Source organism: Pseudorasbora parva, chromosome 20, assembly GCF_024679245.1.
Source record: "Pseudorasbora parva isolate DD20220531a chromosome 20, ASM2467924v1, whole genome shotgun sequence".
In the NCBI taxonomy this organism is placed as follows: domain Eukaryota; kingdom Metazoa; phylum Chordata; class Actinopteri; order Cypriniformes; family Gobionidae; genus Pseudorasbora; species Pseudorasbora parva.
Window position 1 is genome coordinate 36,044,717 of NC_090191.1, and position 24,910 is coordinate 36,069,626.

General features: G+C 38.1%; 1 protein-coding gene across 2 annotated transcripts; it reads left to right on the forward strand.

Moving 5' to 3' along the window:
- The first annotated feature begins 812 nt into the window (after positions 1 to 812).
- Positions 813 to 12,350, forward strand: LOC137048922 (leucine-rich repeat neuronal protein 3). 2 transcript variants are annotated; one of them, XM_067427269.1, is made up of 2 exons: positions 813 to 1,115; positions 9,217 to 12,350. In XM_067427269.1, the coding sequence occupies exon 2, from the start codon at positions 9,548 to 9,550 to the stop codon at positions 11,666 to 11,668; it is 2,121 nt and encodes a 706-aa protein (XP_067283370.1). In that variant the 5' UTR covers positions 813 to 1,115; positions 9,217 to 9,547; the 3' UTR covers positions 11,669 to 12,350. The 2 variants fall into 2 exon arrangements, with proteins under 2 accessions (XP_067283370.1, XP_067283371.1); XM_067427270.1 differs by having other exon boundaries at positions 9,221 to 12,350.
- The last annotated feature ends 12,560 nt before the right edge of the window (positions 12,351 to 24,910 follow it).

A 24,910-nucleotide genomic window follows, 5' to 3' on the forward strand; every position in this document is an offset into this window, starting at 1 on the left:
TACTGGCAGTTCTGGACCAGTATACAATTGCATGCGAGGTGTAGCAGCTTGATTGTAGGACCTAAAATCAAGCTGCTACACCTTTGCATGCAATTGTATAAAAATATATTTAAAAAAACACAACAGACATTAAGCAATATCATTACTTGTAAAGTGTTGTTACACTGTGTAAGCAAAGTTGTGACTTGGCGAGTTGTCAAGTCTTTAATATCTTTTACTATACAACAGGTGGATATTTTTGACTGTTTCATGAATGATTGATTTGAATTATAATAAAATGTTTTGATTGACAACATACCCTTGAATGACGGTTGTATGTTCTGAATTCTGACAGAAATGAACTTTAAAAATGCACCAACCCTCAGCTATATCCACAAGTGTAATTATAAGTAATTGTATTGTGTGTGTGTGTGTGTGTGTGTGTGTGTGTGTGTGTGTGTGTGTGTGTGTGTGTGTGTGTGTGTGTGTGTGTGTGTGTGAGAGAGAGAGACTAACAACTTGCCATTTTGATGTAACCTAACTAAACTGAAGTTTGTTATTGTAGAAACGTTATAACATGTGATTTCTCATAGCACACTCCCTGTTACTTACACATAACGTTCCCCAAAACAATCCAACATACTACGCAATTAGAAATTAATACTATATGAATTTTCTTCTGTTTCTCTTTATTTCTCCAAAGGTTCTTGTCTGACAGACGTTGCTATTTAGCCAATCAGGTGCGAGGGTTTCTCTCCGCCCCGACGCTATTGGTCGTTCTCTGGAGACTTGGGGGCTGTCCCGATATTAATGACCGTTGGGCAGACAGCGGCATGTCAATGTGACAACCGAACGAGCGGCTGCAGATGCGCCTCTGAACGCGGAGGAAGGAGGAGGTTGTCAGTGCGAGGGACTCTAAAAAGCTTCCAGACGGCTCTCACCTGCTGGATTTTGCCTCATACGCACGGCAAAATCTTAACGTTAGGACCGATGTTGTTTCTCCATCTGCGTTAAAAGAAGAACACGCGCGCGTATTTTCATTTGCGTGGCGCGCGCTTCCCGCTCTCTGGAGCACTGCGCTATAGATGAACGGAATACATGTCGCTTTATCGACCGGAATGACTAAGGTTGAAACGGTAAGTTGGAATCTTTGCCAATTTAACCTGATATATTTTGTGAATAAATATACATTTCAGTTGTTTTACTGCGTGCCCAGCCACATTCAAGTTGTGAGAATATGCGTCAGAGTGATTCTTCCACCGCAAAACGACCGTGAAGGAGCAGAAATGGAGGGAAAATGAATAACAAGCACGTAGGTAGTTGAATAAATAGGCATGTCAACCTGGAACACTGCACAGAATTCCTGTTGCTGATGTCGCGGTCGGAGGACCAACGCATGTGTGCATCAGCAACAGGAAATCTGTGCTCCAGCTTGGCATGCGTATTTTTTTGGACACAAGGCACGTCCTGGACGGATAGCCACAGGCAGTCTTGCATCTGGCTGTTCTCAATCTCCCTTAAATCACCCTGTTGCCGTCCAAGTTGTTCTACAGCACCCCTATAGCACATGCATTTCAAATGCAGTCGACTTAAGCATCCGCTATACAGTAAGTATCGTTAACGAATGCATATCGCCTTGAATGGAGGCATTGTGATTCGGATCCATTCGTCTGTTCTGCATTCATCACTTCAGTCTAATTTATACCATCCACAGCTCAACACCTACAATGCAGATGATGACAATTTTTTTTTTTGCCCCAGCTGTTAATCACACAACCAGGGAGTTTGTCCTCCCACATCTCTTTGTAGACAGAGGCGTTGAGGAATCGTTGCAGACTGGCTTCGTACTTTCTGATACACAAGTCAGAGATTGCAAATTGCATTTTATGTGCTTGCATCATTTTAACAAATGTTAGGCAGTGCATCAAATTAAAATAATATGTTAAGATAAAAATAAAATTCGAAGGAGATCCATATGTAAGCTACTAGTAAATAGATACAAATTAGATCAACTGATTTCAGGGGCAAAAGTAATGGGGCCTTGAAGAAAATGATGGAAGGTTTGGGCTAATGAGTAGGCTTTACCATAGAGGACCTTAGTGGGACCACCCTGATCACATGTCCTGCGGGACTACCATTACTGGGCCTGCGGGTTAACGGATGCTTTACAAAGCAAGAATGTTGAGCAAAAATATTGTGCGGCTTAATGGCATACAAAACACTCCAACCATTTTGTGTCCTTTGAGTCTCTTTCATGACAAGCTCTTCAAACTTTGGGCTGAGTGGGCAATTCTTAATCAAAGATGTAATAACATGGGCCATTTGATGCCTGCACTAATTAACAGACAATAAGTAAAACCCTTAATATTAAGGATCTCTTAGACATGGCTTCTGTCTGCGCACTGATTTTATTCCCTCTTTATATGACAATGTGCTGGAAAATTGCTTTCTCTGATCGTTATCGAACGTTTGAAACACAAAGCAATAGTGAATGTGTTTGAAATGAAATTTATGCAATAAATATGTTTTCATGTTCTGGCAGATCACCAATATCATGTGCATATGTACACTACCAGTCAAAAGTTTTTTATATGTATTTTTTCACCAAGGCTGCATTTATTTGATCACAAATACAGTAAAAACAGCAGTACTGTGAAATATTATCACAATTTAAAAATTAACTGGGTTCTGTTGTAATATATTTTAAAATGCAATTATTCCTGTGGGAGCTGAATTTTCAGCATCATTCCTGCTGACTTCAGTGTCACATGATGTTTCAGATAATTCCTTATTAATATCAGAATATCAGTTTTTGTTGTGCAAATCATGATAAACTGCCATTGCCATTCAAATGCAAAAAATGCAAAAAATAAAAAATATTACAACAGAAACCAGTTAATTTATATTTTATTATGTTCATTTAATTAATGCATTTTGTTAATTTAAATTGAATTATTTAATATTGCACAGTATAGCTGTTTTAACTGTATTTTTTATCAAATGAATGCAGCCTTGGTGAGATTAAGTAAACCTTCATGTTTCTAAACATTTGACCGGTACTTTAAATCCCAATTAACCGCACTTCTTTTCGCACACTTATGAAATTAAGCCATTGTTTAACATGTTTATTTTGTCATCATTTGCTATATCCAGTCATGTAAACCATCAGATTCAACAATTTCGGTCATTTCCTTTATTTGCAAAAACTGAGACACAGCTCAACTTAACCTGATATTTTAGGTCGTCTTATTTTGCAAGTCAACATTTAACCATCTGCTAAGGCGCACAAGTTTGCGAAGATAACAGGTAGATAACTTCTTGTTCTCTCTCGTCGTGTCCTGCGAGTGAAAATAGTCTCTCTCGCACAGCACAGTTGAAACAGGAGTTGCTACATATGTGTGTGCTAGAGATTAAACGCTTGATTATAGTGAACAAAATGATCACGGTTATCAATATTATCTCAGTGTTGTCAATGCGCTGTAAATGTCAAAAAGTACTGATATATATTCACAAAATGAAATTATTGCACCAATTTTTAAATCAAAAACCAACAAACAGCAAATAACATTAGGAGCACTATGCACTTTTTGCTTGCATAAACATTAAACTAATAACATTAACAACAACGGCTAGATTTTAAATGAACAATCAATTTTGTTTGGGTTCCTGTGTGAGACTACCTTTACTTAATGTGTGACAGTATTTACTGTGAGGTCATCTAGCTGTGTTACGTAAATTATATTAATGGCGCACTTTTGCATGCTTCAGCAATTTATTTGCCTTATTTGTGTAAAATTGTTTTAATGCACTAAGGATTTAGAATCAATCACATGTTAACGCTGACATCCCTAATTCATATGCAATAAAAAAGCAAAAAAAGATAACTACCTATAATGTCTTCTCCCTATTATCTATTGAAAAAGGTCACCACACTCTTCTTCTTACACCGTTTCCAAAGCCTCGACTAGTTCTTTTTCAAAATATAGACTTTAATAAGATAATATGATAGCAGCATATGCTATCTGTGCTTTCAGGAATAAACAGAGCAGAACCATCTGAGGAGCACTGCTGTGCTCTCCATCTGTTCTTCGATTAGACTGATACCTGTAGTAGAGGCATCCGGTGCAGTATAAAGCACATACTGGGAGAACTGGGATCTCATTATGCAAAAACAGTCAAGCTAGAGATGTTTTGAACACACTAAACCATGCACTGCTACACCAATAGATGGACATTTGCTATTGGGAAAGAGCTTTCAATCAATCAGGCTCAATTAGTGAAATGCTGTATTTGTACTCTGGGGGATTTTATTGGTTTTCATAATTAGGTTCTTCATATAGACTGTACCTTAGTGATGCAGTTATCCTGTGCGTTAGGCACGGTATCCTTCCCTTAGGCTAGGTTATGTATGTTGGAGCAAACAGCAATGTTACATGTCTCTGCATGAGCAATAGGGTTGCATCGACATAACATCGTGGATCAACTGTTAGGGATAGATGAGTCAGAATGTTCTTACAGCATATACTCAGGGGAAAATGCTGGAAAACTAAAAGAGAAAGCTTAATTAGAGATGTAAAATTATAATAAAAATGTCTATCTAATGTAAAAATGATTATAGTGGCATCTAAACATTCTGCATTCTAATTCATGTCAATGTGTTTTTTTTGTTTTTAACAACAAACCACATTTGCACCAAGAGAATCGGTTGAACCCAGACTCAATACAAGCAGTAATGCCTTTAGATGAAGACTAGCTTTATATTAGTCAATAATAGGAATGAGACTTTATTGATCCTTGATGGGAAATGAAGTAACTAAATAGTTTGCAAACTAGTTTATAAGTTTTGCAAGAATATAGGGACATTTTACGCATATTTAATGATATTCCCCTACTTTTCACTCTTCTTCTGCACGATTTTTAGGAAACATAATATTAAAATATTTTAAAAATCATTTGTTTAATTAATTGTGAATCCTTGTATTTATTTGCATAGTGAATTGTAGTTGGGCTTAGACTGCAAAGACAGTGCTTCGTTGGGTGTGAGGTCTCAAGCACAGCCACTTGAAAATAAGATGCATGCTGAGTGTCATGACAACAGCAAAGTAGTTCTGAGCCTTTAAAGCCTAAAACCTGTGTGTATCTAACTACACTACAGTTCTTTTAAACAGTGTCGCTCTGGATCATTTTTGTCTTTATTAATTTGATTTTCTTAAAGAAGCAAATCAGCATCACACAGTCAGTTACATATTTAATAAATTGTCTATGTACATTGGTATTCTTTGAGGGAAACAAACGTTGGCGGTGGAAAAGCTGAAACCTGTGGGGTCCATTGGTTAATTTGGAACATTGATTCTGCATTAACCGTCGACTCAACACTGATTTTGTTAGCACATAGGAGCAGGTGCAAAGGGAAATGTTCCTTGTGCATTGCACTGGAAACATTATGCACACACATTGCATAGCAAAGCATGTTTAATGGACTCGTCCCTTACCTTGTAATAGCAAATCAATGAAGTAAAGGGCAGGGGGAGGAACAGCAAAACAGACTATGCCACCCACTGAGAGGTCTATGCAAACTAGCTGGTAGCTAGGCCCTTTGCATCTCCTCCAGGCCTGATAGAACGGCATACACTAAACATATGAAGAGAGGAAGAAACAAAATTAAAGCTGCAATGGAATACAAAGAGGAGAGAGAGCATGGGTTTCTTTCCATAGATAGTGTTGTTCTCTTCCCTCAGAGCCATCTCTATAACACAAAGGGCTATTTCTACAGTAAGCAATTGCTCCTCCGTCAAGTTTTACGAGAAATTATTATACAATAATCAATGATTTGCTGGTCATGTATATGTCAATTTTATGTTTTTGTCAGATCTACTCAAAAATAAGTATTTTGTGCTTATGACAGTAAATGAAAAATTACTTTTAGGTCAAAAAGTATGGATGGGAGGTGGAAAACCTGTAAGAAATAAAACATAAAACCAAAATACATTAGTGCACTTTCTAGAAAAGTGTGCATAATGTGTATAAAACTCAAATTTAGTTAATTACTTTACAATAAAGTAGGTTGTGGGAGTAGATATCAGTCAGGTACAAAGACGGGTCAATACTGCTTGTTTCAACACATCTAACAGGTTTACCACAAATGAAAGTAAAAACTCACAATGATGAAACAGATGCAATAAATAAATAAATAAACCAAAAACAATGTTATTATCCCAAGAGCAGTTTGCACTGAGTTGCTACAGCTATTTTCCCATACCCAGAGGTGCTAGCTTGAGCTTTAAGAGGACCTCAAGCTTAGTAATCAGTCCCTAGCCCAAGATTTACAACCCATCTCAAACAACTCGGCCCAAAGCAAACATTGGAGCCTGGCTGCCACCATTCAGCCTGAGTTACTTCCCAGGGTCAGCAGGCCTTCTGCCCACCGGACACATTTATTCAAACATGCCCCTATATTTCACAGGCCCAATCAAGATGATGCTAGCTCTGTGATATCAGGTCTGGCAAATTATGAAGGGCAACGACTCTCCAAATCCTCTCCCTCCAATTTTGTTGACTGACTCTAGTACATCAGGACGGTGATTAGAGGAATCTATCTTGAAATTCCATTTTCTCTGGTATTAGTTGCATTTCTCTCTGTCTCTGATAGTGTGCCGCACTATGCAAGGTATTGCCAATTATGCTCTATGAGACACGGTGTTGTTCCAAGTCCTTATGTTTGTACGTTCTCACCGACACTTAACTGGGTTAAGCCTAATTTCCTTCATTTGTCTTTTACTGGAGTTTTTAATGAGTGTGACATACCTTTATTGCTGCTACAGAGTCAGTGGAGGTTAATACAGGTTTAGTTCTTTTAGTGTGTCTCCTCTCCTGGGAGTGTTTTTTTTGTGTGTTTTTTTTGTGGATACTCAGAAACAGTTTCCGGAACACAATCATGAGCCAGCCATTACATGCAAAACAAGACATTATTTTCCAGTGCAGAATCTAGAGCTTTAACAGGGTTATTTTCTGGAGGATAGTGTGTCGGTTTTATAGTCTTAAAATGACTAAAAAGTTATTTGATTTATTCTCAATTCACAACATATGCAATATGTTATACAGTTTTAGCTGTAGCTGAATCATAACTTTGTTCTAAAATAATGTGGAGAAATCAAACAGTTGCAGATAATGCTGTGGAACTATGGAAACCTTGATGTAACGCACTCACAGCAGGGCCAAATTATTCATGCCCAATTGAACTACGCCTTTATTGTGCATTGGTAAATGGTCCTATTCACTATGTGAAATTACTGAACACTCAAAACTCTGGCCCTGCATCAAAAACATAACCTTGTCTAAAAGGGCAAGACAATAAAAACAATCCTGCAGAACAGAAAAAAGTCTAACATATCGCATGCAAACCTCTAATAAGAGAAACAGTTAACTTATTATGCACCCTTAACTTGTTCTATACTTTAATTAAATGCTAAGTACTCATTTAAATCGCTATTAATATCTATTACAGTATCTAGGAAAATCATGGGTCCTGAACTATCAAAATTTAGAAGAAGAGACTAGAAAGATCAAAACTAGCTGAATTTTCATCTTTTTGCACATTAACACTACGCTATCAACAAACGCGCATGCCTACGCACTGCACTATTAGTGAACCAGCACTACTAGAGAGAACATGCAGGTACTGAAGGAGCAGTGCTCCATTTAACACCTTAGGTAAATAGGCCATTTGTGTCAGTCAGGAAAACTAGATGCATTTTCCAGTATTTATGGCTGACACAGGTATTGTCAAGCATGCATTTTCCAACCACTGTGAAAGCAGCCGAAGACCTATGAGGTGTAATAAACACCCACATTTAATAGCACTCTACTAGCTTTACAATTTGCAATTAATAATTGTACTGTCTATGGGAAGAGTTAGTGTAGTTCCTACACTCTTAAAGATAAAGTTTCTTAAATGGTTCTTTGGCAGGGTGTATCCACGAAGAACCTTTAATATCCAAATAACCTTTCCTTTGCACAAAAGGTTTTTTGTAGTGCAAAAAGTTTTCTTTAGACTATAAAATGGTTAGAAAAAATGGTTCTTTAAATAACCTTTCACAAAACAGTTCTTTGGAGAACCAAAAATGGTTCTTCTATGGCATCACTGTGAAACCCCATTTTTGGTTCTTCCTGGTACCTTTATTTTTAAGGGTGTAGTGTCTTTGTTAACAAAAAATATTGTTCTGTGATGAGACATTAATACTCTTTTGTAATCATGATTACCAGAAAGAAGGTCTTGAATGCCATATTCAGTATTTCAAAAAGATTATGTTGTCACACATATAAGTCACCATGAAAGTCCATGTATTGAAGCTGCTTCTGAATGTTCTTGGCTTTATGAAGAATCTTGTTGCCTTGAAAAAAAAATCACACGTTTTGCCCACTCAAATACTCTACACACTCTCACCTCCACAGAGCATTGAGGGATGAACTCTGGGTTTCTCCTTGTCTGGGAAGCTTACTGCAGACTTTTGTGGAACCCTCACTTCCTCGCCACCTTCCTTAGCCCCTGAAGTTGAAAAGAGGGATGATGATGTGATGTAACATTCTCTCTCTCTCTTTGTCTTACTCACTTTCTTTCTGGCAATGGCTTCCATGGTAACCCTGGTGATGCAGAGAGCTCTCACAGAATGGCTGTTGGATTTTTTTCAAGGCTCTTCTGCATAGCAAAACAGAAAGTTGCTTTCAACAGAGAAAAATATCAAAAATTGTTATATAAAATACTGTTAAAACCCAACATGGCATTTGCAGATAATATAGCTTGTATTCAAGGCCATAGTATATGTTACTTATTTAGCCCAGTTGCATTATTTACACTAAACTGGAGTGTAATGAGAATATTTTGTGTACATAGCTATATTTCATCATGGTGCATTGAGTCTGGGGAATTTACCCTTTTGAAAAATAAGCAGCAATAATAATCCTATAACAAGTCAAACATGCTAAGCTTTGTAATTCCCACATTTTGGAAACTTCGGCTTCGGAATCCCAAAATAATATCTAAGGTGAAGGACACCTATATCCATATGTCAAAGGCTTAGCGTGCATGGTACTGCTGAATAAAATGTCAGCAGACATCAGAGTGCTTTAATGTGGCTTTTGTAAATGTCAGCATGCCTCTGTCCTGCCTTAGTGATGCCCTTGCATTTTCTGGTAATTATATGCTAATATTTTTCATCTCTTTCTTCTTATTTTCCTCAGGTAGAAGTGGATTAGGAAGATGATGGCACCATCCATAGTATTAAAAGAAATGAACGACCTTGCTTCTGCCTAGCTGAAACCACCGCTACCTGAGGTTTCTTTTCACCTTTACTTGCCCAGCCAGCAAAATTCATATTCCACCTTCAATCTGAATAACGGGAGACTTGGCAACTGGACATTGCATCTGTTGACAGCACATCGGTCAGGGCCTAGAGTAGGCCCTCTGTTGGATTCAATAGAGATCACCACAAATGGTTGATTATTGTTTTTGAAGTGTTTTTGCTGCAAAATCTTTAAAGACCAACAACTTACTGGTGGGAACTGTGCCAATATGAAGGACATATCAATTGCGGATTATTTGTTAGTGGGCCTTGCAGTGACTACCATTGTTCTTGCTGCAGAAGAGAAAGTCAGTTGTCCCAAACTTTGTGTATGTGAAATTAGACCCTGGTTTTCCCCTAGCTCTGTCTATATGGAGGCTCCCACTGTTGACTGTAATGACCTGGGACTTTTTAACCTGCCCATGAGATTGCCATCTGAAACACAAGTCGTTTTACTTCAGACCAACAACATTGCTAAGATTGAGTACCCTTTGGATTACCTGCCCAATATCACTGAGATTGATCTCTCACAAAACAACCTGTCATCAATAAGTGACATCAACATTGGCCACCTCCCTCAACTCTTATCCCTACACATGGAGGAAAACTGGATATGCACCCTACCAGACAACAGCCTTTCTCAACTGACCAACCTTCAGGAGCTCTACCTGAATCATAACCTCATCTCCTTTATTTCTCCAGAGGCTTTTCGTGGCCTTCAGAGCTTGCTGAGACTGCACCTTAACTCCAACCGGCTTCAGAGTATAAGAAGTGAATGGTTTGAACCTTTACCGAATTTGGAAATTCTAATGATTGGGGAAAACCCTGTCCTCTCTATTCAGGATATGAACTTCAAGCCTCTAAGAAACCTGCGCAGTCTGGTACTTACAAGAATGAACCTGTCACAGATACCAGATGATTCACTTCTGGGCCTTGACAATCTGGAAAGTATCTCATTCTATGATAATACGTTCCCTAAGGTACCCCATGGTGCTCTCAAGCATCTTAAGAGCCTGAAGTTTTTGGATCTTAATAAGAACCCCATTGGGCGAATTCAAAGGGGCGACTTTGTGGACATGCTCCATCTTAAGGAGCTGGGCATTAACAGCATGCCTGAGTTGGTGTCCATTGATAGTTTTGCCCTCAACAACCTACCGGAACTGACCAAAATCGAAGCCACCAACAACCCTAAACTATCATATATCCATCCAAATGCTTTCTATAGGCTGCCAAGGCTGGAAACTCTAATGCTAAATGGTAATGCTTTAAGTGCCCTGCACAGGATCACTGTAGAGTCCCTGCCAAACCTTCGGGAGGTTAGCATGCACTCTAACCCTATTCGCTGTGACTGTGTTGTACGGTGGATGAACATGAACAAAACAAACATCCGTTTCATGGAGCCTGACTCCCTGTTCTGTGTGGAACCTCCAGAGTATGAAGGTCAGCATGTGCGGCAGGTTCACTTCAGAGAGATGATGGAGATCTGTCTGCCTCTCATCTCTTCAGAGAGCCTTCCCACACAAATCAGCATTGATAGTGGGAGATCTGTGTCCCTGCACTGCCGTGCCTTTGCTGAACCTGAGCCAGACATATACTGGGTGACTCCATCTGGGAGAAGGGTCATCCCAAATGCTGTTTTTGAGAGATTCTACATGCACCCTGAAGGCACCCTTGATATCTATGATGTAACTGAGAAGGAAGCTGGATTGTACACATGTGTGGCACACAATCTTGTTGGGGCAGACCTAAAATCTGTCTCAGTAGAGGTAAATGGATACTTCCCACAGCCCGTCAATGACTCACTGAATGTCAACATCCAATCTGTACAGACCAATTCTGTGTTGATATCCTGGAAGGCCTCACATGGTAGCCTGGCACCAAACATTAAGTGGTATACAATGCCCAGTGTAAACCATCCAACTGTGGCATTCACAGCTAGGGTACCATCTGACGTGACTGTATACAATCTTACACATCTCAACCCTGCTACACAGTACAAAGTGTGTGTGGACATTCACAGCATCCATCATAAACAAGACACCAAGTGTGTCAATGTCCTAACTAAAGGATTAGAACAAGCTGTAAAAACCTCTGAGAGGTGGGACGTGGCACTGATTGCTGCCTTTGGTCTGCTTTTCATTGTGATCTTAGTGGCTTGCTTTCTGATTTATGTCTTTATGAGGAACCACTGCATTTATGGAGAACTGAAGCAATACCCTTCTAAAATTGCTCTGATGTCTGAGAACAGCCAGCAGTCTCCTTTTACAAGGCTCTGGATATCTGGGAAAGGGATGCCAGCTGCTGTTGAGGTCAAAGCTACAGTCATAAATGTGTTGGACAATGCCTTTTAAGCTGCACATGCAGAGGACCACAAAAAACTACAAGCAACTGACAAGGCAAGAGCGGCAAACTTACTGTTCCAACTTGCCATTTATCTTTTTGCCTTGACACAGACATCAAATTCAAAATGGAAGGGATGTCTGAAAATCTATAACTAGCTCTATAGCCCCTCATCATGAGCTGTCAGATGTGGCAAGTGGCAATGGAACAGTGGTAACTAGCGAGAAGTAGAGGGAAAGACTTGCTGCCAAAATATGCAGTGTGATATTTGTAGGCCATTCACTGAATACAGATGATATTAAGACATCAAGAAGGTGTTGTTTCTCATACCTGACTGTTACATGTGTAAAGAGTAGTGGAACAGTCTTTGTGGTCCCAAGCAATACCGTCTGTGCTGTACGACAACTATAGGCGCGTTAGAGACCCGACTGTTTGTTGAGAAGGAAATCTAGTAGAATAGAAGATTACGGTGATTATGATGTGAAATTTTGATGAAATATGTTGTTTTTCTATTTAAAAACAGATCTGTCTTTTCATGGCTAAAATTGTTATATATTCTATCCAGAAATGTAACAGGTATCTTCTGTGCAGTAGCCAGGCAGTAAACAAGTGTGAAATACTTGCAGAATGAAAGATACAACTTAAGTAACAAGACCACACATTTGCTGAATAAAACACAAATGTACATTTTAAGGAATCTATATACATAAATATATTATATTTGATTATATTACTATCAGGACTGGATGTTGTTGAATGCAGACGCTTTAAAAGCATCTCTCTGACATAAATTGCCGAAGGTTGATCATGACAGGGTAAGTGCCTACTCCTGAATCTTACACCAGAAAAAAAAAAAAAAAAATCACTTTTGAATGTTACTTCTAATGGTTTCCTGAGACATCCCTGGAGAACAGAGCCATGATTCCAGCCTCACACGCAAATTTGTGCAAATACTATATCAGTATTTTTAGCATAAACATGGTTTAAAAGCATTGCGTCCTTGCTTTGAGTGTGAAAAAGCCATTTTTATATTGAACGTGCTGTCTGTTCTACCCTAAGCACATTAGTCAATGAGACCACTGTGCTTAAGGTAATGTAAAAATTAAATAAACGTCAGCATTTTTTTTCTCGTGTGGAAATCAGGATGTTTACTGATCTAGTTTCTGGGGAATTCAGAATGCTTTATATGATTTTTTAATTGACTGTCATTAACAAATGTGCCTTGAGAGACTAGTTCATCCAAAAATAAATTTCTGTCATCATTTACTCAATATTAACCCAAACCCAAATAACTTTTTCCTTGACAAACACAGAATCTACAAGCTGCTCCAGTCTATACGATTAAAGTGAATAGGATGGATGCGGTCAAGCTTAAAAACAAACAAACAAACAAACAAACAAACAAACAAACAAACAAACAAACAAACAAGCGTGAACATGGAACATGCTGCAGTGCAAATGAGACCAATACACTTTACAAATATCATTGTATGGAAAAGAGTAATTCAAATGTAATTGATACAACATGGGGGTCAGCAGATGACAATTTATATTAATTCCAGTGGTATATAAAGGGCACTGCCTGATTCAAATCTAAGACAACCAAATCAGCAGCAAAGAATCACACTGTATTTGCTCCATTTAAGATTGAGTACAGACTCACAACCCAAAAAATTACAAACATGATGAATGCTTGTCAGCCACTGACTGACACAGAAGATTTGTCAGACGGGCGTGCTCGTACATCACCGAGGCTTTCAGTAGTGAAGACAGGCCTTTTAGAGGCCGGCTATCACTCAAACACAAGGAGAGCTAAATTATAACTCAAACTCTATACTGACCCCAGACTTCACCAGCCATTGCCCTCGCTTTTCAGTCACATTACAGGTTGAGGTGCTTCTAAAGTTACAGACAAGGTCACCATGTAGCAGAAGTACTATTCATCTAAAATGGATTTGGGAACCCAGATGAGACTGCATTAATAGAAATCATTGCCACAAGTCAAAACTCATTGAGTAATTCATTATGATTATACATTGTCCAGATTCCTGTGACTTTGGCCAAATTATATAACAAACATCTGTATTAAACCTTATATACCCTGAATGAAAAAAGTAAGCAAGATGTCAATTTAATTAAAGAGGACAACACTAAATGAAATTCTCAAATATATTTCAAAGCACCTCACAAATGAAATAACTCCATAAGGCAATTTCTCAATAAGGCCATCTAATATGATATCCAAACTCATCTCAGTATATTAAACCATTTTAGAACTCATATATTAAACTAGACAAATAACATTAAGAAAGGAATAAGAAATATTTTCCCATTGCAATTCATGGACACCGCAAAAGCTTAAAGGGCCTAACAATGATATCTTCATTTCACTAAACACATTTTTTTCGAACATGCTACCACTGTCTAGGACAAATTCAATTCCACAATGCCTGAAAACATGTGATATCTCAGGAAAATTCCTTACAACTGTAATTTTTGCTTAGGTAGTCTCACTAAGGAGAGATTAAAAATGTCCCATAGTCCTTTTTGTTTATGAGCCAAACCCAGCTGGACATCAGAGTTATTGCCCTATTAAAAAATACATATTTGCACTTGGGCCTTTACTGCTACAGGCCACCATAGCAATAAAAAGCAAAATGATAACAATCATTTATAATTCTTTCACAGGCACCAGGGATTTGGATAATTATAACATTAAAAATTTCTCTGAGCGCACTCTGATGTGATCTAGCTAGCAAAATGTGGCTGTGCCACAACCCTCATTAAAATACGTATAAAATAATGCGTGATGTAGTGCTAACTTGTTCCCTGTAATACATGGGCAAAATAAAAATGGCTATAAAATGTATATAAAATAAAATATACTGGAACTACTGAAAATATTTTACATAGTATATTATGCTCAAAATTCAGTTTTGGTCCATACTGTTTATTTTTTATTGAAAGATGATCTTGAATTTAACTAGGCAGTATTCAGTATTCAGTTCAAGAGACAAAATGTCAGGACAAATATGTTTCTCGCCCATCAGAGCACCACAGCCTCCGGATGCATTTGTCATGAGGTTAACAAAATGTTTTACTCACAGATAAGCAATCATGGAAAACAATAGTTCTTTGAATGCACCGTAAAATGCAAAAAAATACAACCACATTTTATGACATTTACAAATGATATTTATCTGTTCATTCATTTTGACAAGCTTTCAAACTTCAACTCGATAAGATTTATAATGGGAAAATAAAAATACAGTATATATGCACAGTCAGACCTGTTATGGCTCATTAACAATCCTCCGTTTCTAAGGAAAGACCTCTGAGGGAAAATGAGGACAACATCCGATTCCTTAGGGAGCCTTTTAGCCAGTTGGCACTCCGATTCCTGCATGGATCATTGCTTTCCTGATAATTGATCGATTGCTTTGCCTTTAAGCTCACATGCTGGCCAAAAAAAGAATTTCACCAAGGCAGCTGAGAAGTCCAATCAATGGATGGACTAATGAGCTATTCACACCCATGTCTGCACACAAAGAGATGGGCGAAAAAAGAGATGTAGGTTCTAGATACAGAACCTGTTAATATAGGTTCTAGATGTGTGTCCTCACATCTAGAACCTACATTAACAGGCTCATGGGTAGCATCAGAAATTAAGTATTTTATTTAGGGAGAATATTTGCCTATATGGAATTGATTTTTGAATTTCAGAAATTCTGAACTGAAAACACATAATTTATACCACATAGTTGTACAGAATTAATTAACTGAAATGTCCCTATAGTGTCTACAAACTCATAACCAGATAGTACTGAATAATAATTAATATCACTCTCCGAACATTTTAAATATATCATTTTGTCACTTCAGTTCATTCCTGACCCTAGCCATGTCCCTCTTCTAAGTTATGCCAGTTTTACCGAGCCATAAGCAACAAACACAAGAAAATAGAGACAGCCCAAATTAGCCCAACTCTTTCTAGGATTACATGATAGTAAGGGATAATTTAGGTGGAGCCCTTGTAAATTAAAAATTTGAATAGCAAATATCCACATGTTCCATTTCTCAGGCTAACTATACAGAGAGCAGCTTTTTTAAGGCAGCATTTCCAGACAACACCATGAAAACAGCAAGCAGTGTAAAACTAAGTTCCCAATACTGAGCCTTTTATGATTATTGCCTGGTGTTGAACTTTGCAGTTTGTTGTTTGTGTCCAAGCATCATTTTCAAAGTCCTGTGAATCAAAGTCTTAAAAGGACACACCCAGGTGGTCAATAAAAACTGGCTATTCAGTACTGTAAACTTTGTTCATGGGCAACTTTGTGAGCCAATATTTTGCGCAGAAATGCCATGTGACTAATCACTTTAAAGCAGCAGGAAAATGACATACTGAAAATGTTCGACAATGACAACGCTAGGCTGATTAACACACATTTCTATCAGCAGGAGCTAACTGACCCAACGCAAACCCATGCGAGATAACTAGGGTCTTAGAGTGGGAGAAAAAAACAGCATGCTAGAAATTTAAACTATAAAATAACCAGTACAGCAGAATCTCTCTAAATATCTCTCTCTTTAAAAGGGTGGTAAAACACATTCTTTTGCAGGCTTGATTGTGTTTGTGTGGTGCACTGTTCATGCTTTTAAAAACGAAATCATTATTTTTAATACATTTTACCTTTTTTCTACACTGCTCTGTCTCTTCTTGTAAAAAACGGTCTGATAGTTTCCTGGTTCTATGAAGCCAGTGCCTCAAAAATACGCAATGGGCTCAGATTGGTTAGCTGGCCCAGCGATGTTGTGATTGGCTAACCGCCTAGCACACTCCAGCCTACTCTTCTCCACAGCAATAAAAAATGGCCTCGCCCCCCCTATTTAATATTCTCGGAGGAGGGGCTTATGCAAATATTGGAGCTACTGATGTCAGCAAGTCTGGAGGAAAAGGCTGTAGTTCCCAACTGGCCGTTGGCTGTATTCCTTAGAAATTGATTTCTTTAAAAGCAAATATCTCCCTTTGCTTTAAACTTTGAGCATTGTAACTTTGCAGATCAGGTTCACCATTGAAATAAAGCTAAATAAAAATAATTTTAAGTGAAAAACAACTAAAACAAAAATGAGAAATGTAATAAAAGACAAAGCACAAAACAAAAATCTAAAACAAAAATAAGAATGCTATTAATAAATATTAACACGTTATAATAACATAAATAATACTTAACATGGGTTAGCTACAAAACTTTTTGGGCTGAAAAATGGGGAAGATTCCCAACGCACGCACACACAACACAAACGCACGCACACACACAGAATACATAAACTGCTTCTTTTTTCTTTCTTTTTTTTGATCAGACTTCACATTTTTATCTTACAGTAGTAATTTGTAAATTGAAGTACCCCCAAGGAACACATATCCCTGGGAATCGCTCAATTACACTATAACCTGGTTATCAGAGATATAAAGAGCAAATCAAGTGTTAAGAGTTTGTGATCCATAAAAAAAATGGTTAAAATGAAATTCCTAGTCCACGAAATTCACAATGCCGGTGGTCATGATGAAGTTAAAATGTAGACAGAAGCCACAGCTGATCGGAACAGACAGTTTGTCACCATTCTGACTGACATTTTTGTTTGTGAAAATGGTGAACACAATATTTTTCAAGCTTTAATAGATTCAGGTGTGACAACATCAGCGCTGCCTTTCATTTCCATCTTTAAAGCTTGTGCATTCCATATAGTCCTGCTCCTTGTGGCACATCAGAAGATTAGAAATGCCATATTCCCTCAGTTCATTACACGCTTCCTTGAGAACTACAATAACAATTGCCTGCGCTGCAGAAAAAAAGTATTTGATGTTCATTATCCTTTCTGTTGATTTCTCCCTTACTCTTCTTTCCTCTCTCGCTGCCTTTCAAGCTGCTTCCATTCATCCCATGTAAAATGAATCCCCTAAATTAAAGCAGATAACTGCAAAAAAGTGCTGCAATTTCATATTGATGATAATTGCATTCAACATTAATCATCTATTTAGATTATTTTGCAATTCCGATGAGAAATGCTGCTAGTTAGCAGCTCTATCTGGTGACAGTCTGCGCCACGTTCTAATCTACGATTATGAAACAATCTGTCATTCCATTAAGTTACTCTATAAGATGCCAATTCTGGAAATTATCTTGTAAATACCTAATCATAATAATCAGATTTTTGGTCACACTTTAGATTAGGGTATGACTTTTGCTATGACTTTTGCCTCAATAAACTCCTAATTACTGCTTATTAATAGTTAGCAAGGTCATTGTTAAATGTAGGTATTGGGTAGGAATTGGTAAGATTAGGGATGAATATGGCATTAATGGCTAATCTACAATTATGAAACGATCTGTCATTCCATTAAATTACTCTCTAAGACGCCTGGCCAATTCTGGAATTTAATCTTGTAAAAAGCTGCCAAACAGCTATCTTAAAGTACCCAATCATAATAATCCGAATTTTGGTCACATTTTAGATTAGGGTCCAATTAACTTAGACTTTTGCCTGAAACAAGGTCGTTGTTAAATTTAGGTATTGGGTAGGAATTGGTAGGATTTATAAGTGCTAATAAACTGCCAATATCCTAAAAATAAGCATGCTAATAAGCAACAAGCAACTAGTGAGAACTGGAGTCTAAGTGTTACCAATCTTTCAAAACAACCCCATTAGATGAAAAAAAACGAATGGCTGCAAGATTCAAGATTTGCGGTGGTTTCAATTACGTTGAGGGCGCTTCGCCTCTGGAAGAACGTTGGTGATAACGAGACCTGTCCAGCTCTCTCTGAAGTCTTTCAGGCCATTAGTGAGATCCGGAGCAAGCCTGGTTCATCACACATGGATCCTGGAGCTTAAGCCAGCACCATCATTAATATCAGACTCGAGCTGACTGCTTTCTAGCCTTTCCAGGACCATGTTAATATATGCCATCTCACATCTGACCACAGAGATAGAAGAAGTGTCTCCAACACAACCTTTAGCATGGGTTTAACAGGAAGGAAGTGAGATGTGCACCTGGAGAGTGTGAGAGTATATCCATGCAGCTAATGAGAGGAATCAATCAGAAACATGGCCGTCTCTAAAGCCAAAGCCTCCCGCTCTGAGGAGACACTGTCAGGAGCTGCTGTTCTTGGATATGCCTTGTTCAAACTGACTGCTACAGAAACAAAAGATATCGCCACAGGGACATTTTTCAAAATGAGCACAATCCACATTTTATCTCAACATCAGCCAATACATCATATCGATGCACTCTCTGAAACAATCTCTGGTACAAGTTACAACTCCACATCTTATAAAACACCCCATTTTAAAAGTACATGGCCTACTTTTCTACTTAGACATATTCTATGATGCTGATGCAATGACTAGCATCAGATCTATGACTTGCAACCAGAGTTCAAGTCACAGAGACGCACACGCTTTGAATACCACGACGCAGCAGCAAGCCGCGAGCCAGTGGAGCACTGAAGGACTTCAAAATCAATCCCAGCGATCCGGAGTGATGTCACTAGACACTGTGCTTTCACAGCAGAACAAAGCCAGCGCCGTATTTATGTGGTCCTTTATTTGTGAGCCATGCAGAAATATTGATGGCCATGAGTGGAAATTAGCTCTGTCGTCAAAACAGAATTCTGCCAACAATTGTCAAAGTTTAGGAAAGCGCATGAAGCAAGCAAAAACATACTAAAATAGACAATGACAGGATACCAAATTGTCAAATTGGAAACAAATCTGTTTTTGTCCATGAGTGCTGAGCAAAAACACTCCTTCAGAATGCTCTTACGAAGTGAAATCATGAAATGGCAATACCATGCATTTTGATATATCGCTTTCAATAAAAAAAGTATCAAAAATACTGTTGCATTAAATGGTACTCCAAAATACTTCCAAGAACACAATGGTATGACCATGGTTTAAAAAAATATCAGAAAAAAAAAACTATTTCAGAAAAAAAAAACATGGTGCCACCATTATTAAGTGCCAAAATGGTTATTTATTGTTTCATATCAAAAGTTACAAAGCACAAATCTTATTGCGGTTTACTGGACAAACATTCATCATGAAACATGAAAATTGACCCACAGTCTCTAAATAGCTTATTATGATTAAATATGATTAATTATAATATTAAATAGCTTATTATAATTAAAATATGAAAATGAACATGATAATAATAGATATATAAAAAGATTAGATAGAAAGATTAGATAGATAGATAGATAGATAGATAGATAGATAGATAGATAGATAGATAGATAGATAGATAGATAGATAGATAGATAGATAGATAGATAGATAGATAGATAGATAGATAGATAGATAGATAGATAGATAGAATACTTAAGCAGTTTATTTAATCTCAAGTCTCAATGAAATACTGACATTTTCTCTATCTCTCTTATACACACACAAACCATGAACTGATATACATTTCATTAAATGAGTAGGGCTCTGTGCGCTTTTTTTTTTTACCTGGATGTGGCATTTGGATGATTCGTGATCTTTTATGGCTTCCAGTTTTAGGTTTTTAGTCCCAACAATGAAACTATTAGTTTTGGTATCTTCTGAAGCGTTTTGACGACACACCGAGCAGAACATTGTCAGTAGGGATGCACAGAAATAAAATTCTTGGCCGAAACCTAAACACCAAAAGAAATTATGGCAACAATGTACCATTGCATTTATGGCTAATGCTGTGACTGTGTAACTTTACTAAAAATCAAGGCATTGCGATTGCATAAATTAATATTAAAGTTTAAAATATTAATCAATTACAGATTATGCAAATATTTATTTAGCACATTGCAACAATCCACAGTATAAAATACAATTCATTTACATTTACATTACATTTACATTTATGCATTTAGCAGACGCTTTTATCCAAAGCGACTTACAACTCAGGAGAACAGGAAGCGATCCGTCAAGAAGAGGCAACGAAACACAAAACGTGCCCTAAATACCAAGATTTGTACACTGCTCAGAGTAGCAAAGACCAGAAAAGGAAAGAAGAAAGGAGAAATAGAGGGGGACATTTTTTTTTTTTTTTTTTTTTTTTAATGTAAGATTAAGTGCTCATGGAAGAGTCTTTTTCGCCGTCAATTCAAACTAAAATGTTTAACTTGACCTCACTCATACATTTAATAATAGCTAATGTACAGGCCTAATGGCCTGCAGAAAGGTACAGAAATTAAATAAAGTAATCAAATGTAAAATAACTGCATATTTTAACTGTTTGAATTAAAGATTAATCCTTATTAAACTTACAAAAGCTATTCAAGAGCAGTGAGTGATGTCCTTTTGTTTGACATTTAATTTGACATTGCCCCTTTAAGACCTAGTGCAGGGATATGCTCTTCTTTCTCGACTGTATAACGTTCACTTGAGGCATATTCAGACTATGTCTGCTTGGATACTAATCAAGATGGACATGTTGACATACTTTTTGTGTGAGTTTGTCCATTTAAGCGCAAGACTTGAAAGAGAACTCAATATTTGAGCGCTGTGAGACGAGTGCGTGTTCTCAGATGAGGCGCAGTGACGGATCTTCTTTCAGCGCGCGCAAGTTCGTATTCGCGTCTTCTGGTACTAAATCCGGGTAATGACGGCGAAAACGACTGGTCATATTCGGACATACGGCCACACTCGCATGCATTGAACAAAGTTTACAAAGAGGGGAAACAGTATGCTATTTTTATTTACCCGCCATCGGTAGGTGAAGCGAGTTTACCCGCCACAACTCAAAATCACCCACATTTGGCTGGTGGCGGGTGCTAATTTCCATCGCTGATGAATAATAATAGAATATGACAATTTTTACAATTTATAGCACTGCAGTATTTCTGAAAGCGCCATCAAGTAAAAACATCGACACATGACGAGACACTTAGCTCACAAGATGAGATTTTTGCTCAGTAATTTTTGCTAACTATTATCATCAATATGAAATTGCAGCACTTTTTTGCAGTTATCTGCTTTAATTTGGGAGATTCATTTTACATGGGATGAATGGAAGTAATTTTAAGAAATAAAATAACAAATCATGACTAGAAATAGTCAATAGTTATAGGTGCATTTTGAAATGCTTTAACTAATAATCTTGTAAGTCATATCATTTCAGTTCTACTTTATGAGTATGAATTAGCATATGCATGTTAAGATAACAATATAATAATAATAATAATAATAATAATAGATTTTATTTATAATGCACTTTTCATTCCGAAGAATCTCAAAGTGCAACAAAGGGGGGGGGGGGGGAATAACAACAAAAAAATGAATAACAAGTAAAAATATAGAATACTACAAACAATCAACCAACACAGAAAACAGAACAGAAACAGAGCTGATGGTGAACAGAAACAGAGCTGATGGTGAACAGAAACAGAGCTGATGGTGAACAGAAACAGAGCTGATGGTGAACAGAAACAGAGCTGATGGTGGACAGAAACAGAGCTGATGGTGAACAGAAAACAGCTGATGGTGGAAGTCTCTGTTAGCTCCGCAGCACACTGTGGTCCACTCCATGTTTCAGATTTCTCCCAGCGGCAGTGTCCCGATGACATCGCTGAGGCACGACAGCTGAAGACCAGATGATGGGTCTTCTTCATGATGATTCAAACGATGGGGATCGCTGCAGCACCATGCAGGAGGCAGAACATTCCTCCGGGCACTTCTGTTGACACACCGGGGCCGGCGCAGATGTCGCTCCACGGTCGCAATGCAGGACGGAACAGCGGCGCAGCCGAGAAGCAGAACATCCCAACATCATGCCGGACACCGACGACGAGAGCCCGGATGACGCTAGCCCGGTGCAAACTTCAGCCACCATGCAGCTTAAGCCCAAGGGAGACCACCAGTGAGAACCCGCGGCGAGAAACATAAAATGTCCTCCAAACCAGAAACCAACCGCAGCAATTCAAATGTAAACATTAGAGAAGCGGTTGAAAACGGCGAAACGACGAACAACGACTTCTCAGTGGCTGCCAGCAATCAGCAACAGTCCCAATTGTAGCTCTGACTGTTAGACTAGTCACAAACATAAGGAAATAAAATAAAATGTAAATCTAATAGTACATTAACATGATTTGTTGTGGGTGGAGAAGCATATACAAGCACTGTAAAGGTTTTGCCACAAACTCAACTGACTGGTTTCTCTCTTTTATCACACAAGCCTCTTCAGACCTTACTGTACATGAATTAAGAGCTTCCAGAACTTCTGATCGAGGCTGTGTGTGACCTCCTAATTGAACTCCTTTCCACAAATTGAACAATGATATAAAAACAATATAAATAAAACAAATAATAATTCTTAGTCTTATTAAGTGCGAACAATAAGTACAACCATTATTAAATTACTCCTTATTCAGTGCAAACAGAGATTAGAGCTAAGAGCTGGTTACGAATACGCAGCCCAGCCTAAAATAGGTTTGCTATTTGGAGACAGGCTATTAGATGTAGCACGCATCAGGGAGCTCACGTTTTACTTTTGAATTCACAATCGCACGTAGGCCTACTTTGTGTATAGGGAGTGGCGGTGCTGAGGGCTCTAGTGACTAAAGCTAGGGGTTGCAGCCTTTAGCCTCCTTGTAAGAGTGTCCGACTCTCATGCTGGTGGACCCGGGTTCGAGTCCTGCTTGGAGCGGGTTAGAACAGTAGTGGTTACATTGGTGCCGTGACCCGGATGGGAGCGAGGTATAGAGGGGTGATGTAATGGAGGCCAGCTAGTAGTTGCTGTGCTAGTAAACCTTACTCCTCTGACCCCAGGAGATGCTCTAGCAACTGTATGAACATTTTAATGTAATTTAAATGTAGCGGTGCCTTATTCTATGCTAATTTCCCCCTTACGGCCCGTCATAGTCACGTCACTACCACGAGACAAATTTGTCAATAAAGGTAGATTAAATGCATAAAAATATTTGTTTTATTTAACATTTAGTTATTGAAGGTTTGCATAGTCTGATTTTGCATTTGACTGATTTTATTCATTTTGAGGAATACTGAATCTTTATGCAAGTGAGATGAATAAATGCTTAAATTTAGTCTAGAACTACAATAACCTGTTCAGTTCACACACAACGCCTTTGCACTTACTCTTGACTTCTCTCGACATGGGGACAGGAGAGCTGTCAGTCACATAAATGTGAAAAAGTAACTCAGATATTTTGTTGTAAATTTGAAAAGTAATGCATTACTTTACTAGTTACTCGAAAAAAATAATCTTATTACGCAACTCAAGTTACTTGTAATGCGTTACCCCCGACACTGTCTAGTATCATAGTATATGTCAAAGTACTGTATACCAGTACTACCATACATTAGCATCACGGTACCATGGTACCACAGTACGTGTACAGGATGATATTTACTGGGTACTTCATAGAATACCATGATACTACCATGGTGCTTTTAAAAACACGTACCTGAAAGTACACTGGAAAAACAATATCCTCACTCGTCTCTTGGTCTTCCTCAGTAAAGATTTCCCAAGTGTCCTTTTTTTAAGCACATCTCCTGTAGCTAACAGAAAAAAATAAATTTAGGTTGTGTTAGACAGGCCTGCAAGACGTTTTGGATTTGTATATTGCATTTTGAATTCTTCAGTTCAGAATCTGTTTCCAAGTGAGTGGAAAACAGCAAAAGGAATCAGGAATGAAACGGCAAACAATATCGTTTGATCAGGCGGTATGCATGAGGACTCTGACTGGCCATCAGATTCAATCATCTTCAGCTATTGCAGACATTTTCATTTGCACACTTCAGTTGACAGCATAAAATACCCTTTCTTGTTTTCTCTGCACCATGCGGCAGTAATAGCATCTTCATCACAATCTAAATGGCAAGCACAGGCGTGATTGACTGTGCTTCACTGACAGTTTTGTGTGTAGGCACGCAACCTGATTTCTTCTGAATTCCCACTCATAGATCAAATGAACATTTTATTTGTATCATGATAAAGCACATTAATCTGCATACTGGTGACTCCACCCATGCCACCATATATCCGTTTTTCCATGATTACCCTAATGCTGGTCTATAGGGTCAACACACACTCTTTAGGAGAGAGGCAAGAGAACGACAGATTTCACAAATTAAATATCCAGAAGATGATGAAGATGCAGACTTTCCACAGCACTCTGCACCCAGTGAACTTGCTTACTTAATGATGCTTCCCAGAAGCCAAACACAGTTGTGCATAAACCTATTAGAGTGCT